Here is an 18,160-nt window from a genome sequence, read left to right as displayed (position 1 = left end):
TGCAAAGATGCGAAGGATCCCTGCTTTTGATGGCAGGACTGTCATCCACTTTGTGCAATTTGTTCAAACTGTCATGTGCTTGAACCTCTGGCAGCGCGCGGTCCCCTGACCCCCTTGGCCTGAGTTTTTGGCCTTTCCCCACACACACCTCTTTTCCCTTTGCTCCAGCAGAAAGGCAGTGCACCTGAGAATCCAAGTTTGGAAAAGGCACTACATTCCGGTGCCCATGAGAAGAGCAGCTTGATCGTCCTCTGACACTAAAAGATGAGTGTTGGAGTCTGAAAGGAGCTACTGATCTTGAGAGGTTGATTTTCAGTGGTGCTTGTTTCTGCACGAGATGTTTTGTGCCCTTGATCAATAAAGAGCACATTTCCTGAGGTGTCACAGAGAAGAGACACTGGTGCATTTGTTTTAAGACATTGAGACTTTGAATGAACTGTGGGTGTTCCAGGAGGGCACTCCTACTGAGTATGAAAAGGCCTGGATCGAGAGGCCCAACGCGGAAGAAGATGATGGAAGCGGATTTGATGGACAATAGAAGCCTTCCAAGAGGCTTATAACGGATTTTGGACACAGCTGCTAACATAGACTGAGTTATTGCCTATGTAAGGGCAAAAGGGGCGTCTGAGGTTCTGTGAAATCTGAACCTGTGTTTAAAATATCATTATTCTGCTATGATTTTGATATCAGAGAAACGAAAATGGCAAGTTTAATATGTGTGTGTATTTTCATCACAATACAATGATGCATGCAGGAGTTATTGGCAAATTCATTCTGAGCCCACAGGCTCCAGGTTGTGAACAAGCGTCCATTTTAGTTGTTGCCCTTTACATAGGCATATACATGAGCCAATGATTCTTAAAGGACACGTATTCCTTAGCTTGAGTTCTTCCTGACTCCCATTTGACCTGAACAGGCTGAATCTGCCTATGTGATGTTGGCCTCACCAAACCAGTCCATGCCCTCTAGTCAATCTATATTAAAGATCTGAGCAACTTGTTGTGTACATTGGCCTGAGCAAGATTAGAAGGCCGAATACAGTAGCCATGCCTGTTTATGACCCACAAGCATCCCTTATCCTACATTTCTATCTTCCACACCTGGCTCTGTTTCTCTGCTTCTGGGCTTTTACAATGGGGAGGTGACTGTTTATATGATGGGGAGGAAACCAGTCTATTGTGAGCTTCTCCGGCCTGCACAGGAAAATATGTGAAGTTTGACATATGTTCATGATGGAAGATGGGTTGGTCAGTTTGGGCAAGTAGAATGGAATTCATAATTATAGCCTGCTTTGTTATGGTACCATGGGAGCGACCTACAATGATGTGTGACACAGCAAGAATGTGAGCCTAGGGGCAAACTTTTTGTATAAAAAGCCTGCCTGAGAAAGCTCAGGCAGGCTCCCTCTTTCAATTGTAAAACTACGGTTGGACGACGAAGCCTCATAATTAATTATAATAAAGATGTCTTTTGATTTTACAGATTGGCTGTCAATTCCTTACCTGCTTTATTATGCAAACTGCTGGATAGATCCCTGGTGGGGAGAGTGAGTCATTTTCCACTTTTCTTCAAGGCGCAGCAACACAGCAACATGAAGGTGAGGCACAGCAACACAGTGCTATGAAGGTGAGGCGCAGCAACACAGCGCTATGAAGGTGAGGCACAGAAACACAGCGCTATGAAGGTGAGGTGCAGGAACACAGCACTATGAAGGTGAGGTGCAGTAACACAACAATATGAAGGTGAGGAGCAGCAACACAGTGCTATGAAGGTGAGGCGCAGCAACACAGCACTATGAAGGTGAGGCGCAGGAACACAGCACTATGAATGGGAGGCACAGCAACACAGCGCTTAGCAGGTGAGGTGCTGCAATGCAGTGCTATGAAGGTGAGGCGCAGGAACACAGCGCTATGAAGGTGAGGAGCAGCAACACAGTGCTAAGAAGGTGATGCGCGGCAAAACAGCGCTGTGAAGGTGAGGCACAGCAACACAGTGCTAAGAAGGTGAGGCACAGCCACACAGCACTAAGAAGGTGAGGTACAGCAACACAGTGGTAAGAAGGTGAGGTGCAGCAACACAGCACTATGAAGGTGAGTCGCAGAAACACAGCGCTATGATGGTGAGGTGCAGGGACACAGCACTATGACTGGGAGGCACAGCAACACAGTGTTATGAAGGTGAGGTGCAGCAACACAGCGCTATGAAGGTGAGGCACAACAACACCGCGCTAAGAAGGTGAGCCACAGCAACACAGAGCTATGAAGGTGAGGCGCCGCAACACAGTGCTAAGAAGGTGAGGCGCAGCAACACAGCGCTATGAAGGTGAGGCGCAGCAACACAGCCCTAAGAAGGTGAGGTGCAGCAAAACATCGCTATGAAGGTGAGGAGCTGCAACACAGTTCTATGAAGGTGAAGCACAGCAACACAGAGCTAGGATGTGGAGGCTCAGCAACACAGCGCTAGAAAGGTGAGGCGCAGCAACACAGAGCTAGGAAGGTGAGGCGCAGCAACACAGTGCTAAGAAGGTGAGGCCCTGCAACACAGTAACAAGAAGGGGAGGTGCAGCGCTATGAAGGTAAGGCGCAGCAACACAGCACTAAGAAGATGAGGCACAGCAACACAACGCTAAGAAAGTGAGGCACAGCAACACAGCACTATGAAGGTGAGGCACAACAACACAGCGCTCTGAAGGTGAGGCGCAGCAACACAGCGCTATGAAGGTGAGGTGCAGGAACACAGCACTATGAATGGGAGGCACAGCAACGCAGCGCTATGAAGGTGAGGTGCAGTAACACAGCACTATGAAGGTGAGGTGCAGCAACACAGCGCTATGAAGGTGAGGAGCAGCAACACAGCGCTATGAAGGTGAGGCGCAGCAACACAGCGCTATGAAGGTGAGGTGCAGGAACACAGCACTATGAATGGGAGGCACACCAACACAGCGCTATGAAGGTGAGGAGCAGCAACACAGTGCTAAGAAGGTGAGGCACGGCAACACATCGCTGTGAAGGTGAGGCACAGCAACACAGCGCTAAGAAGGTAAGGCGCAGCAACACAGCGCTATGAAGGTGAGGCACAGCAACACAGCGCTAAGAAGGTGGGGTGCTGCAACGCATTGCTATGAAGGTGAGGCACAGCAACACAGCGCTAAGAAGGTGAGGTACAGCAACACAGTGGTAAGAAAGTAGGGCGCAGCCACACAGAGCTATGAAGGTGAGGCGCAGCAACACAGCACTATGAAGGTGAAGTGCAGGAACACAGCACTATGAATGGGAGGCACAGCAACACAGCGCTATGAAGGTGAGGTGCAGCAACACAGCGCTATGAAGGTGAGGCACAACAACACAGCGCTAAGAAGGTGGGGCACAGCAACACAGAGCTGAGAAGGTGAGGCGCAGCAACACAGCGCTATGAAGGTGAGGCGCAGCAACACAGTGCTATGAAGGTGAGGCACAGCAACACAGCGCTTAGAAGGTGAGGCGCTGCAATGCAGTGCTATGAAGGTGAGGCGCAGCAACACAGCCCTAAGAAGGTGAGGTACAGCAACACAGTGGTAAGAAGGTGAGGCGCAGCAACATAGCGGTAAGAAGGTGAGGTACAGCAACACAGCGCTAAGAAGGTAAGGCACAGCAACACAGCGGTAAGAAGGTGAGGTACAGCAACACAGCGCTAAGAAGGTTAGGCACAGCAACACAGCACTATGAAGGTGAGGCACAGCAACACAGCACTAAGAAGGTGAGGAACAGCAACACAGCGCTAAGACGGTGAGATATCTCAAGCTCCCCCTCCCTTGAGGAGATCTCTCGCTCCCCCCTCCCTCAGAGACATCTCCCGCTTCCCCTCCCTCAGAGACATCTCCCATTCCAACCCCCTCGGGGAGATCTCCTGCTTCCCCCTCCCTGGTGGGGGCCGGGGGAGGGGCTCTATTACACCAGGTGGAGGTCTGCTTCTGGCCATACCACGAAGAAGGGGTGCACCCCCCCGGTGAAGGGGCCATAGTTGGTGCAGAGATGCTTCCAGGTGTCTGCATTGTACAAGGACAGCCGCCCCCTCTCATAGTCCAGGTACACCCCCAGCTTCAGGGGCGAACGGGTAGCGTTGGGGGAGGGAAAGAAGGCAAGAGCCTGGTACCAAGCACCATCCATCCGCATCACATCCAGGACCACGCCCACAATACACCCCATGGTCTCCCTTCCCAGACTCTCCCCTGCGACCCCCACAAAACCCCACCCCCGCTCATCCTGCATCTCCCAGTAATGTCTCCCTGTGGTGATCCCCTCCCGCCCCAGCACACAGGGACAGTTACTGATTCTCTTGGGACTGTCCGGCAGGGGCTGAGGTCCGTCTGTCCATGTCGCACGTCTCCCGTCCTCTGACAGGATCAGCTCTTCACCAGCCGTGTCTGGATCCAGAGTCACCAGCGCTGCAGAGAGTGGAGAGAGTTATTGACACACTGTGTGACCTCAGACAAGTCACTGTCCCACCCGGAGACCCCAGCACTGCAGAGAGAGGAGAGAGAGTTAATGACATACTGTGTGACCTGAGACAAGTCACTGTCCCACCCAGAGACCCCAGCACTGCAGAGAGAGGAGAGAGAGTTAATGACACACTGTGTGACCTCAGAAAAGTCACTGTCCAACCCAGATACACCAGCACTACAGAGGAGGGAAAGTTAATGACACACTGTGTGACCTAAGACAAGTCACTGTCCCACCCAGAAACCCCAGCAATTTATTGAGAGGAGAGAAAGTTAATGACACACTGTGGGACCTCAGACAAGTCACTGTCTCACCCAGAGACCCCAGCACTGCAGAGAGAGAGTTAATGACACACTGTGTGACCTAAGACAAGTCACTGTCCCACTCAGAGACCCCAGCGCTGCAGAGAGAGAGTTAATGACACACTCTGTGACCTCAGACAAGTCACTGTCCCACCCAGAGACCCCAGCACTGCAGAGAGAGGAGAGAGTTAATGACACACTGTGAATGAAATGAAATGAAAATAGATTTCTTAAGCGCATGGCTGCCCAAGAGCGTCCCAGCGCTAGTACACACCACAAGCTTCCATGATCCTCAAACAGCGGACTCATACAGCAGGGTTCCAGGAGGAGGGCAGCAGGAAGATCATTCCAGGTCTTGGCAACATTCACAGAGAACCTCTGACCTCCTGAACGTGCTCTCCTCACTCTGGGGATGGTCAATAAATTGCTCCCGTCAGAGCGGAGGGCACGGGTGGATTTGTAGGGGCATATAAGGTCCCTGAGGATAGGGGGGCCCATTCCCTGGAGAGACTTAAAGGCGATGGAAAGGGCCTTGAATTTAATTCTCTCCCGGATGGGGAGCCAATGGAGTGCTCTGAGAGCGGGTTTGGCCGAAGTTCTTTTCGCCGTGCCGGTCAGTACTCTGGCCGCCGCATTTTGTACTCGCTTAAGGGAGTTAATGGCTGATTCAGGGGCACCGAGCAGCAAGGCGTTGCTATAGTCCAACCTAGTAAGTATAAGCCCCTGGATCAAAAGTTTCCTAGAGCTAAAGGGAAGAAGAGGCAACACCTTCCGGACAGAGCGTAACAGACCATAGCAGATCCCTGCCACTTTCTTAGTTTGTACTCTGAACGTCAGGTCGGGCTCCAGCCATACCCCCAGGCTCTTAATCTCATTCTTGGGTTGGGGCGCCTCCCCCAGACAGGGGGGCCACATGGTTTTGGGAAGGGAGGTGGAGAGGTTACCCAACATCATAAGTTCCGTTTTGGACCCATTGAGTTTCAACTGTGATTCTGTCATCCACGCCATGATACCTGTCAGACAGCACCTGAATCTTTCTGCCGCTTTTTCATGGTGGGATAGCGAGACAACAAGCTGGGTGTCGTCCGCATAGGTCACTATTTTCACCCCGAAAGGTGAAACCACATCCTCCAGTGGGGCCATATAGATTTTAAAAAGAGTCGAGCTCAACGAGGAGCCCTGCGGGACTCCACACTGGAGGGAGATCGACTTGGAGAGGTCCATGCCATCGCAGACCTGGTAGGATCGACCATTCAGAAAGGAAGTCATCCAGCTTAGAGCCTGGCCGGATATTCCCATCCTAGTAAGGCGCTGAATGAGGATACCATGGTTGACAGTATCAAATGTCACGCTGAGGTCAAGGAGGACCACAGCTGCGGAGCCTCCTGCATCCAGAATGCGTCTGGCTTCCTCTACTACTGCAATCAGGGCATAGTCAGTGCCCTGCCCAGGGGGAAAGCCTGTTTGCGAGTTCTTGAGCAGGTTATGACCTTCTAGGAACGAGGACAACTGGCGATTGACAACCTTTTCTGCAATTTTGCTCAGGCCTGGCAGCAAAGAAATTGGGCGAAAATTCGCCAGATCGTCAAGGTCAAGTCCCGACTTTTTAGGTAGAGCCTTAACCATCGCCTTCTTCCAGCTGGGGGGAACTTCCCCACCGCCGAAGGAGGCGTTCAGAAGGTCCGTGGCCCGCGGGGAGATGGTATGTGCAATCCGCTTAAGAATATGGATGGGCATAGGGTCAGATGGGGAGCCACTTTTGAGATTAGCTAATTCTTTGCGGAAGTGTTCCTCAGTTATGGGAGTGATAACTTCCCACAGAGGGCTCACACCACTCACGACCTGCGTTAAGGACTCAGAGGGAAGAGCACTGAGAGGGATACTTTGTAGGATTTTTCTGACCTTATTGTCAAAGAAATGTGCAAGTTCATTGCACCGTGCTCTGCTCGAAGATTGTGGCAATGAAGGAGAGGGGGTGTTCAAGAGTTCCTTGACTATAGTAAATGTTTCTCTTGAAGAATTGGAGGCAGTCCTGATTCTCTCTTCATAAAAGGTCGCTTTCGTATGGTTACAGGCTAGCTTGTATGCCCTCATGGCTTCCTGATAAGGGACTTTACTATTAGTAGACCAGTCTTTACGCCAGGCGCGTTCCAGACGTTTACAGACTTTTCTAAGGTCGCGAAGTTCAGTTGTGTACCGAGGGTTTTTAAACCCATTACTTTTCTTGGCACTACACTTCTTGGGAAGCACCAGATCCAGTGCTCCTAGTAGCCAGTTGTGGAAACTACGATCTGCTTCAAGGGGGTTCGAGAGGGGGGCAGGAATAGATTGCTCAAGGGCAGTGGTAAGACCATCAAGGGACAGTTTAGGCCAGGGTCTATGTGAGGATCGAATAGAGCCCTTAAAGTCAGACCTAGATTCCGTCATGATTGTCAAATTAAAAGGAATAAGAAAGTGGTCTGACCAGGGGAGGGGGCATGGCGGTGAAGCCTTCAGAAGTGGAATTTTTGAAAATAGAGGTTCCAATAAATGGCCCTTCAGATGCGTGGGTTCATTATTGTGTAAGATCAGTAGCCACCTTGTCTCCCAAATGGAGATTAAGATCTCCTAGAAGAAGGAAATTGGGGACTGAGGCTGCCAGTGTCAGTGCTGTCTCCAGCAGGGAACTAATGAACTGCTTGACCCCACCCGGAGGTCGATAAATCAGCAGCCCTGACAGCGAGTAATTAGGAGAGAGTTGGATGGAGAACCTTATGCTCTCTGCGTCAGAGATCATGCCATTTTCTATACTGTGTGACCTCAGACAAGTCACTGTCCCACCCAGACACCACAGCACTGCAGGGAGAGAGTTAATGACACACAGTGTGACCTCAGACAAGTCACTGTCCCACCCAGAGACCCCAGCGCTGCAGAGAGAGAGAGAGAGATAATGACACACTGTGTGACCTCAGAAAAGTCACTCTCCCACCAAGAGACCCCAGCACTGCAGAGAGAGAGAGAGTTAATGACACACTGTGTGACCTCAGACAAGTCACTGTCCCACCCAGAGACCACAGCACTGTAGGGAGAGAGTTAATGACACACTGTGTGACCTCAGACAAGTCACTGTCCCACCCAGAGACCCCCGCTCTGCAGAGAGAGGAGAGAGAAATAATGACACACTGTGTGACCTCCGACAAGTACTGTCCCACCCAGAGACCCAGCACTGCAGAGAGAGGAGAGAGGTAATGACACACTGTGTTACCTCAGACAAGTCACTGTCCCACCCAGAGACCACAGCACTGCATAGAGAGGAAAGAGAGAGTTAATGACACACTGTTTGACCTCAGACAAGTCACTGTCCCACCCAGGGACCCCCGAGCTGCAGAAAGAGAGAGAGAGAGAGAGAGAGTTAATGACACACTGTGCGACCTCAGACAAGTCACTATCCCACCCAGAGACCCCAGCACTGGAGAGAGAGGAGAGAGAGTTAATGACGCACTGTGTGACCTCAGACAAGTCACTGTCCCACCAGAGACCCCAACATTGCAGAGAGAGGAGAGAGAGTTAATGACACACTGTGTGACCTCTGACAATTCACTGTCCCGCCCAGCGCTGCAGAGAGAGGAGAGAGAGTTAATGATACACTGTGTGACCTCAGACAAGTCACTGTCCCACCCAGAGACCCCAGCACTGCAGAGAGAAGTGAGAGAGTTAATGACACACAGTGTGACCTCAGACAAGTCACTGTCACACCCAGAGACCCCCACACTGCAGAGAGAGGAGAGAGAGTTAATGACATACTGTGTGACCTCAGATAAGTCACTGTCACACCCAGAGACCCCCGCACTGCAGAGAGAAGAGAGAGAGTTAATGACATACTGTGTGACCTCAGACAAGTCACTGTCCCACCCAGAGACCCCATCGCTGCAGAGAGAGGAGAGAGAGTTAATGACACACTGTGTGACCTCAGGCATGTCACTGTCCCACCCAGAGACCCCAGCACTGCAGAGAGAGGAGAGAGAGTTAATGACACACTGTGTGACCTCAAACAAGTCACTGTCCTACCCAGAGACCCCAGCACTGCAGAGAGAAGAGACAGAGTTAATGACACACTGTGTGACCTCAGACAAGTCACTGTCCTGTCCAGAGACACCAGTACTGCAGAGAGAGGAGAGAGTTAATGACACACTGTGTGACCTCAGACAAGTCACTGTCCCACCCAGAGACCTTAGCACTGCAGAGAGAGGAGAGAGAGTTAATGACACACTGTGTGACCTCAGACAAGTCACTGTCCCACCCAGAGACCCCAGCACTGCAAAGAGAGGAGAGAAAGTTAATGACACACTGTGTGACCTCAGACAGTCACTGTCCTGCACACATCACAGGTGCCAATGCTCTCTCCACCCCACGTGTTGGTGCTCACTCCACCCCAGGTGTTGATGCTCCCTCCACCCCAGATGCTGATGCTTCCTCCACCTAAAGCTCGGATGCTCCCTCCACCTAAGGTGCTGATACTCCCTCCACCCCTGGTGCTGATGCTCCCTCCACCTAAGGTGCTGATACTCCCTCCACCCCAGGTGCTGATGCTCCTTCCACCCCTGCTGCTGATGTTCCCTCCAACTAAGGTGCTGATGCTCCTTCCACCCCAGGTGCAGATGCTCCCTCCACCCCAGGTGCTGATGCTCCATTCACCCCAGTTGCTGATGCTCCCTCCACCACTGCTGCTGATGCTCCCTCCACCTAAGGTGCTGATGCTCCCTTCACCCCAGATTCTGATGCTTCATCCACCCCAGGTGCTGATGCTCCATCCACCCCAGGTGATGATGCTCCCTCCACCCCAGGTGCTGATGCTCCCTCCACCCCAGGAGCTGATGCTCCCTCCATCCCAGATGCTGATGCTCCCTCCACCCCAGGTGCAGATGCTTCCTCCACCCCAGGAGCTGATGCTCCATCCACCCCAGGTGCTGATGCTCCATCTACCCCAGGTGCTGATGCTCCCTCCACCCCAGATGATGATGCTCCCTCCTCCCCAGGTGATGATGCTCCCTCCACACCAGGTGCTGATGCTCCCTCCATCCCAGATGCTGATTGTAGGAGAGTAGGGTCTGCTATCCTATGGTCACCCCAAATTTTTGCTTTTTGCTTTACTGGTTTATGACTTAATGTGGCTGTGGGCCTGCTAATCAGACCCACAATCTGCTGTTCTCTCTCTAAATTGATGCCAAGGCACACTAGGTGCATTACGAATTGGATACTGGTTCACCTTATAGGCCCCGGTACCCAGGGCATAGGTGCATCCAAGGCCTACCAGGGGCTGCAGCATGTATTGTGCCACCCCTGGCATGGCCTCCATATTTGACACAACTGGCTGATCACTGAGCTGGGGTAAATTGGTGTAATCACCTCTTGCTTAGATATAGTATCCCTACATCTAACCTTAACTGGACACATGTTAACCTATAAGCCATTCCTATGGAAGGCCCCTGCAATCCTGGGGGCAGAGTGCGTGGTTTCATGTGAGATGGTGCTCTAGCAGGAGCTGAGCCTGTCTGCAGCTGTCGGGAACAACTCCCTTAGCTGTTCCGGGATATTGCCATACCATATACTCTTAAGTGCATTATAATCCTTGCGGTTATATGCTAACTTTGGTTTGGCTTTATCAAAACATGTCGAGTAAGGTGTCATACGATTTGGAATACTATCCCCTCGACAGTTCTGTCGACGGAGATAGCATTCCACCCTTCTAGAGGGGCACGACATGTACATAGCCTTAACCCCGGTTAAAATTAACCAGAGCCTCAGCATCACAAAATGGATGCTGCCACCACAGACACAAGTCTGACCTCCTGCTGCAGGGAGTCCTTCCAGCGAGGGAGGCTTGGACAAAGGGTTTCCTGCCTTGGGAGGTGCGAGCTACACCCCAGACAGGATTTTGTGTATTGGGTAGGACAGGGCTGAATAGAATCAGACATGCCCGGGGCACACACGGTGTCCCCGTGCATAAGCCAGTCCAAACCGGTCCTGCGACTCTCTAGACCCAGGCCTGGCGAGGAGCTGGACAAAGGAAAGGGGGTGTAACCGCCCCCCTTCCTGGTCCCACCCAGAGGAGGGACCTAGCAGGTGATCCACCCCTCAGATTGGGAATAAGAGTGGGAGCAGTGCAGTATCACCTCATATCATCCTGAAATCAACTTTAAACTAAGAAGACGCCGGACTTCGACATTCTGCTGCACAGAAGACTGAAGAGCATCACCCTTGTGGCCAAGGAGTGGCCACCCTGTGAACACAGGCACCATCCAGCAACTCGACATCTGCTTTGCCGCCGCCTCCCGCCGGAGCCCGAGCCCAGAGCCTGGCGAGACCCAGACTACCAGACTTCTCACCGCCTTATCCACAGTCCTTGCAAACAAGGGACCCGTGGAGGCATCGAGAGACGTGGGACCGGACATCTCAGAAGACCCCCGAAAACCTGACTGCGCAGCATCCGAGGCACCCTCGACGCTCTGCTTTGGGGATTGAGAAGCCCCACCACCGAGCAGCCTTTACACCGAAGATCAGCCCCCCAGCATCTCCACGTTCTGCGTGGGGCCCTTTTGCATCATGCCACTTGATGCGCCATCCCGGCCACTTGCCACGTGGTCAGCGGCCATCTTGGCAATGAAACCTACAATCTACACTGCGGATCTGGTTGCTCCAGACTTGCCCTCGCTCCTGTAAAAGGGAGCACCCGCTCTGACCTTGCTGGTTCGAGTGATAAGCCTTTTTCGGTTCCTGCGTGGCTTGCATTAGCCAAGGCCTGTTTTCTCCAATCAAGTTTCCGACAATGCCAACAGCGAGAAGCCTGCGTGGGACAGCTCATGATTAACTCCTGGACGTCCTCGACCTCTTCGTGTCCACGTGGCTGCAGAGAGAAGCTACACCTCATCACCTGTTTGCACCCGACATCGCCTGGTTTCAATCTGGTTCCACGGTAGTCACTGGCTAGTGACTTTGAACATTGTCCCCTCTGCTTTCAGGTCTTCACCACTTCAGATCCACCCTTGGATCCACCGGAACTCTTCACATCGAGCCGCCTGCAGCATCTTCAGCTCCAAGCACCATCGACCTGCATGACGAAACCCGACACTACTTCGCACCTGTGCACCCGCTTCCTGTGGGTGAGGTAACTCATCAACGCCGGTGTAGCCACACTGGTAAGCATGGGCGAATTTTGCGAATCTCGCGTTCGTGAATTTTGCGGATTTGCGAACTCGCAATCCGCAAAATCTGCGAATTCCCGCGAATTTGCGGATTTTTTTTTTGTGTTCGCCCGTGTTTCTGCCAGTTCGCGAGGGTTTTTACAATTTCGCAATTTGCGAACTTACCTGTCGGGTCGCAAGTTTTGCGAACTTGTTGTTTCTACATGTCCAGCCTGTTTGGGACACTCTTCTTCATCACTGCCACTCTCTGTCACCACTGCCACTCTCTGACTACTCATGCCACCCTCTGGCCCACCCATGCCACCCTCTGTTTCATCACCACACCCTCTGGTTGTCCAGTGTACATTATTTTCGGCAAAGCAAAGCACACCTTCCCTGCCTCAAGTGACCTGAATTAATTTGGGGCTGATTAATGTGTCACAGAATATTTTTTTAGCTGGCACCTGCTTCCTTAGTGCGCCCTGATTAGTGATCTTTTGCACTTGCTAAGTGCTTTCATTGTTGCAAAATTAGTTACAACACCTGCCCTGCCCCAACTGACAATAATGAATTAGGGGCTGATTAATGGATTTTAACTTCCAGCCTGGCTCCTGCTTGTCTCCCTTAGCTGTAATTCAGGACCTTTGTGGCATATGTGTAACTATTCTGAGGTTCAGAGCAGGGTCACATAATAGTTGCAACTGGCAACTGAACTCTGGAGGGGCCCCTCAGGAAGCACTACAGGAAATGGCTACTAATGATGAGCCTGAACTTTTGAACCTGGTAAGTAGTTTCAGTTTTGCTAAGATCGTATTTCTGCAATTTAGCACTTATTCGCGGGGCGCGAACTCACGCGAACAGTGCGAGCAGTGCGAGCAAAATCCGCTGCTCGCGGATTTGCGGATTTTGCGGGAGATTCGCGAATCTCGCGGATTGCGAATTTCCCGAAAATCCGCAAAATCCGCGAGCGAAACGGATTTTCCGCCCATACCTACACACTGGTACACACCTCTAGGGCCTGTGTCTTAAGTTTCATCCTTATAGGTCACTCGGAAGGTTCCTAAAACACTAACTTTGTAACTTTTACGCACCATAGACAATACATTGGTGAATGCGCGCACTTTAAACACTGCACCTGAGTCCCGCGGGCCTTTCCCGACTTAGTCACTGCTAGTCCCGATCAGCTCCAGCGATTCCCAAGTCCCTAGGCCTACTTCCTTTTCGATTGGTATCTCTTATACCACTTTCTTAGTATATGGTTTAGGTGGCCCCTAGGGCTCATCCATATTGTGCAACTTTTGTGTATTTTAAACTGTGTTTTGTTTTAACGCTTGTGCTTCTGTGCTCAAAAGGAGTATAGGGGATATTTGTAGTTAATAAATATATATATATATTTTCAATATATATCTGTGTGGTGTCCTTTCATTTGGTATTCAAGGGGGTTGTATATGGTAAAACAGCTTGCTTCACATGCCTTTCAGAGTTTAGCCTAGGATAGCTGGTCTATAAGGTTGACTTACAACCAAATCATCATAAGGTGTGGTACTGAAAATTCTGGACCCGTGTCATAAAACATCGTCGCACCATGACGATTTTGGTACCAGCGAACCGGTAATGATTTAAGCAACAGACATGAGCATTTCCATCACGATCGAGTGACGGGATCACCCTGAAACCAGCATTTCCGTTCCGAACCCTCGGGTTCCGTTTTGTGAACGGCATCCATTTTGTGATTGCCCTCACATAGTCAAAATGACTAGAAGCCAAAACCTGGTCCAAAGGACACGTACTGTCATATAGATACTTCATTACATATATTGTGTTAAGTTAGCATGAGCTTATTACATGTTTAAAAGCCATTTTTCCTTCGGCTTCAGTTTTGCACACGACACATACTTGTTGTTGTAGCTTTCAATCTAGAAGCGCGATGTGATTTATTTGAGAATAATATGTAATTACTCTGATATCAGTTTTGCTTGGTACACTGTCTGAACAGTGAGTGCTAAAACCTCTAAGAATAACTCGATACAAGTTTGCTGGGAGGTCTGATCTTCGCACCACATTAGACATAACATAAATACAGTTGCTGCCAATATTGGACTCTACGCGGGTTTAAGATAGAGTTACAGGAAATGCAGAACACACTTGAAGATTCTTCGCATGCAGAGAGCTGTTAGCTGATGATGTGATCCTCTCATCCTGACATTTAGAGGTATGGGCCCGCCCTGCTAAAATGCAAAAGAGACCTTCATAATATAATATAATATGCTAAATAGGGAGGTGAGAAATAGGGGTTGTTAATTCCTATTAGTTTCAGCATTATAACATGCTATCACCGTTCGCGTAGTATGGACTAGTAACTATGCTAATAACTTTGATACTTATAATCTGTTTGTTAGTATTGTATAAGATACTGCGTTTGAGAACATTGCATTGATTAATAAATATTTCAAATATGCACGTGTCCTCTTTACTCCACGTTCTGGTTTGAAATGATTATAGAGCGAAAGAGTGTTCATGTGTTCCACGATTCCTGAGGTAACATAAGTTCATGTTCTGGTTTGTCTAAGTCATTGGGAATTCGTTATGACCAATGAGACACTGTAGGTAGCTCGGTAAGGGGATTTCTGATACTAAGGTGAGTTTTGGGTCATCCTAATTCACTAAGGTTCTAGATCTCTATGCACAGTTCTGTGGGAGAACGGAAACCCTGCTACAGTACACTTTAGCTGACTCCTCTGTGACCTGGGCAAACGGACTCCTCTGCCCGAAGCCAAACCTGTTCGGCCAGGTCCTTCCCCAGTGGCCGAGCAAGATGAGTATCAAGGTACAACATATCATAAACCTTTCATCGCACACAAACCATGCCTAATCTTACACACACCTGTCCCTGTTTCTTGCTTTATGACCCGCTTTACGAGGAGGAGGTGCCCGATTTTATTGGGGTCCGTCGATATCTGATGAAGATACTTGGTCTTGCCGGGTAATCAATTACGGGCTGGACAAACTTAAATATGTGCTTGTCATTATGACTCTGCTTTTTCTTTGTAGTAAAAATATTTGTATGGTCCTACTGTAAAATAAGGAATTCATGCCCGAAGCTCATTATCTTGTATGAAATACGAAGGCTGGCTTTGTATTTCGAGCAGTCTCCTGAGAACATACATGCCGATGTACTTCTAGGATATCTGTTACTGGTTGCAGCCAATAAATACGATCTTTGACTTCACCTAGAAGACTCAGTGTTTCTGTGGTCTGAAACAGGAAGGACTCGGAGTTTTCAAGTGTTCTCCCTGGCACCGCCGGGTCCATAAAAACCCGGTACTCCAGTTGGCGCCTACAGTGGGGCGATTTCAGCGGTACCGGTCCAAGCCAGAGGTTCGTGAGGAGCTTCGTGTGAAAATTCCGGAGGACGGCCAGCCACTTCAGTGACCCCTTTATGTTGACGTGGTTCCAAAGGTCTTTGCAGCGAGGTTCCCTGTGTCCCGACGGCTACGAAGGACTGCTGCCCTGACTATCGCCCTGTTTTGGACCCTTGATGATTTGTAGAGTGAAACGATAGACGAGTCTTCTGGTGACGTCATCGATACCTCAGTTAAGTATAAGCGGAGCGTCTCCCAGTCCTTAGTTTGATTCTTAGTTCTTGGTATCCTTCGGGATTATTTTGTATTGGAACTTGCAAATGCCAAAACCGAAGGACTCGTGTATTCACGAGGCTATCGTATTCGATCATCCTTAGAAGTTTGAAGCTAGACTAGAGAGCGAAGATGCCTAGTTTTAGCAGACTTGGAAATTTGTTTTGTCTTGGTTGTAATAAGGATTCCCGATTGGAGGACTCGTGTCCGGTTCCTCCGATTGGAACTCCAACATATGAACTCTATGTGAAGCACGGCATAGGCCCCATCACATATAATGAAGTATGGATCCGATACACCAGAAAGGACGGTGTTCTAAAATGGCCTCAATATGGTAGTTTTGACACAGAGATTTTGGATAATCTAGAGGTTAAACTTTTTAAGAAGAAAGCCCGGCCGGCAATGTTTGACTCTTTTCGCATATGGCGCAAAGAAGCCAAATAGAAAGAAATAAAATTAGCAAAGAAAAATAAACGAGGTATGTCAATGTACAAGCTGCTGTTGCGTTTAGAGATAATGAGGAAGAGCAGGAGAGTGAACAAACGCTAAGAAGTAGGAAGTTAGCGGTAGACAAGTGCTACCCAGTTTTGCCACGTAAAGGACAAGAATTAAAAGAAAAAGTTGATCAAGACCCTTTAATGTCTCATCTACTAAGTTCACCATCTCCTAATGTGCAGAGTGCTACTGCACCTCAGCAACCTTTGGTTGTGCAACACCCCATTGTATGACCACAGGTTCTACCACAACCGCCAGCTCCTCTTCAGCTGGTCCCGACTAACCCGGCGCAGCCCCCTCAAGGGCCGCCGCTTTTGCTACCTACTCCATCTGTGTTCCCTACAACTTTGCCTACTGCTCCAACTGTTTATCCTGATACTCCTTCCGTGTCTGTCTCCACTTATCCTGATACTCCTTCCGTGTCTGTCTCCAATTCTGCATTGCCTCAATCTGTCCTTCCTCCTGTCTTTCCGCCAGCTTCTCCTTCTATTCGACAGAGAATGTCCAACACTGTTACTGGCCTCTTCTCACCTTTCTTTGGGTCGCCTAACACGACCCCTAGCACAGAACGAAGGTAGTTGCGGAGTCAGCTGCCATACTATCGGGAGAGAGAATTACTAGATAGGTTAGCGCGTAAATGAGTTGTTGACACTGCAAGATATGATGAAGAGTCTATCATAGAAGTCTTCCGTCAATGGGAAGCATCAAAGCAGAGATATGTTTTTGAACAGATGTGTGTACTTCTCCGGGAAGATCTGGTAGGAAATGATCCAGAACATGATCTGTCTGAATTGTGCCGTGTACGGTTCAAGTTCGCGGAGGGTATGATTGTAGGCGCCGATGTTGAGAGAGCGGTTTTGACCTTGTTGTCGTATCAGGGTAGAGGGGGCACTTCTCGATCACTGTCTGGATGTGACGCACCTGGTAAGAAAAAGGTGCAACAGTACCCCATGAGAGAGGTTCCTCCGGTTTGGAGGGAAGGGGACGCAAATGCTAATCCAGCCATTCCACCGCATTTTCAGCGCGTTTGGGTACATGTTCCTTGGAAGAGATCTGAAGTCTTGGCTCTCAAACAGACATTACCTGATCCTCGTAAGAATCCTGCAGGGTATTATAAGGAATTGTCACAAACTGCAAGCTCGTGCATTATGAACTTAGCCGATATAAAGATGCTGTTTGGGAACGTGGTTCCACAGCCTTTATGGGGAAAGATTCGCCACACTGATCACGATCAGGAGTTAGGTGATACATGGGCTAATATTGCTGCTGTAGATAACAGACAAGTCGGTGGCGCTAAACCCGAGCCTTTAATTGCCGAACTCCCTAGTAGAATAATTACTTATATGAAGACCCTAATGCCTGAATTACGTGTCAATTGGGATAAATTGTCTGCATGTAAGCAGAAGAAAGACGAAGCGGTGTCTGATTTCGTCACGCGGTTTGAAGAAACTTTTGTAGATCATAGCGGTCAGGATATGGCTACTGAAGGTGGCCAGAGATTGTTTGTCGACAAATTTGTGCATAATCTACTGCCGGAGTTGTGTGCTAAGTTGAAGGATTCCGAGAGTGCTTGGGCCGTCTCAACGTCAGCGCAGATTTTAGCTACAGCCCAGTACTATGAAAATAGACGCAAGGATGAGTTAGAGAAAGTGGATAAAAAGACTAAAGAATTAAAAACTAAAGTTCTGCTGCTATGCTATGCTATGCTATGCTATAGTGATTTATATAGCGCACGGCTGCCTCAGCAAAGGGGCGTCCCGGCGCTGCGGAAGGACAGAGCAAGCAAGCGTATCCACCCCGCACTAATAAGCAGTGCAATTATCAGCAGCCTCAACAATATTCGAGAAACTCGCAAAGGAACGAGTCTTCTCAACAGCGTTTACCGTATGGTCCCAATCAGTGTGCGTATTGTAAAGAGGAAGGTCATTTTAAGAATAGTTGCCCGGTTTTGTTACAACGTACGAATGGCGCCACAGGTGTGCGAGGTCGCGGTGTTCAACAGGTGCCTAGAGGTAGGGGACGCGGTGCGTTCCCACAAAGCGCACGTCCGTTCCCACGGCAGAATTCAATAAACAGTTTTGATCAACAGA

At 49.7% G+C, this 18,160-nt stretch overlaps 1 protein-coding gene across 1 annotated transcript in view; it reads right to left on the bottom strand.

Moving 5' to 3' along the window:
- Positions 1-3,926: 3,926 nt before the first annotated feature.
- Positions 3,927-18,160, bottom strand: part of LOC147668127 (uncharacterized) — a 181,988-nt gene continuing 167,754 nt past the window's right edge. The window contains exon 6 of the mRNA XM_086948764.1: positions 3,927-4,423. Coding sequence (XP_086804890.1) covers positions 3,927-4,423 — 497 coding nt within the window. The remainder of the gene's footprint in view (positions 4,424-18,160) is intronic.

This window comes from Lissotriton vulgaris, unplaced genomic scaffold (genome assembly GCF_964263255.1).
Source record: "Lissotriton vulgaris unplaced genomic scaffold, aLisVul1.2 SCAFFOLD_1891, whole genome shotgun sequence".
NCBI classification, from domain to species: Eukaryota; Metazoa; Chordata; class Amphibia; order Caudata; family Salamandridae; genus Lissotriton; species Lissotriton vulgaris.
This window is presented reverse-complemented; position numbering and strand designations above follow the sequence as displayed.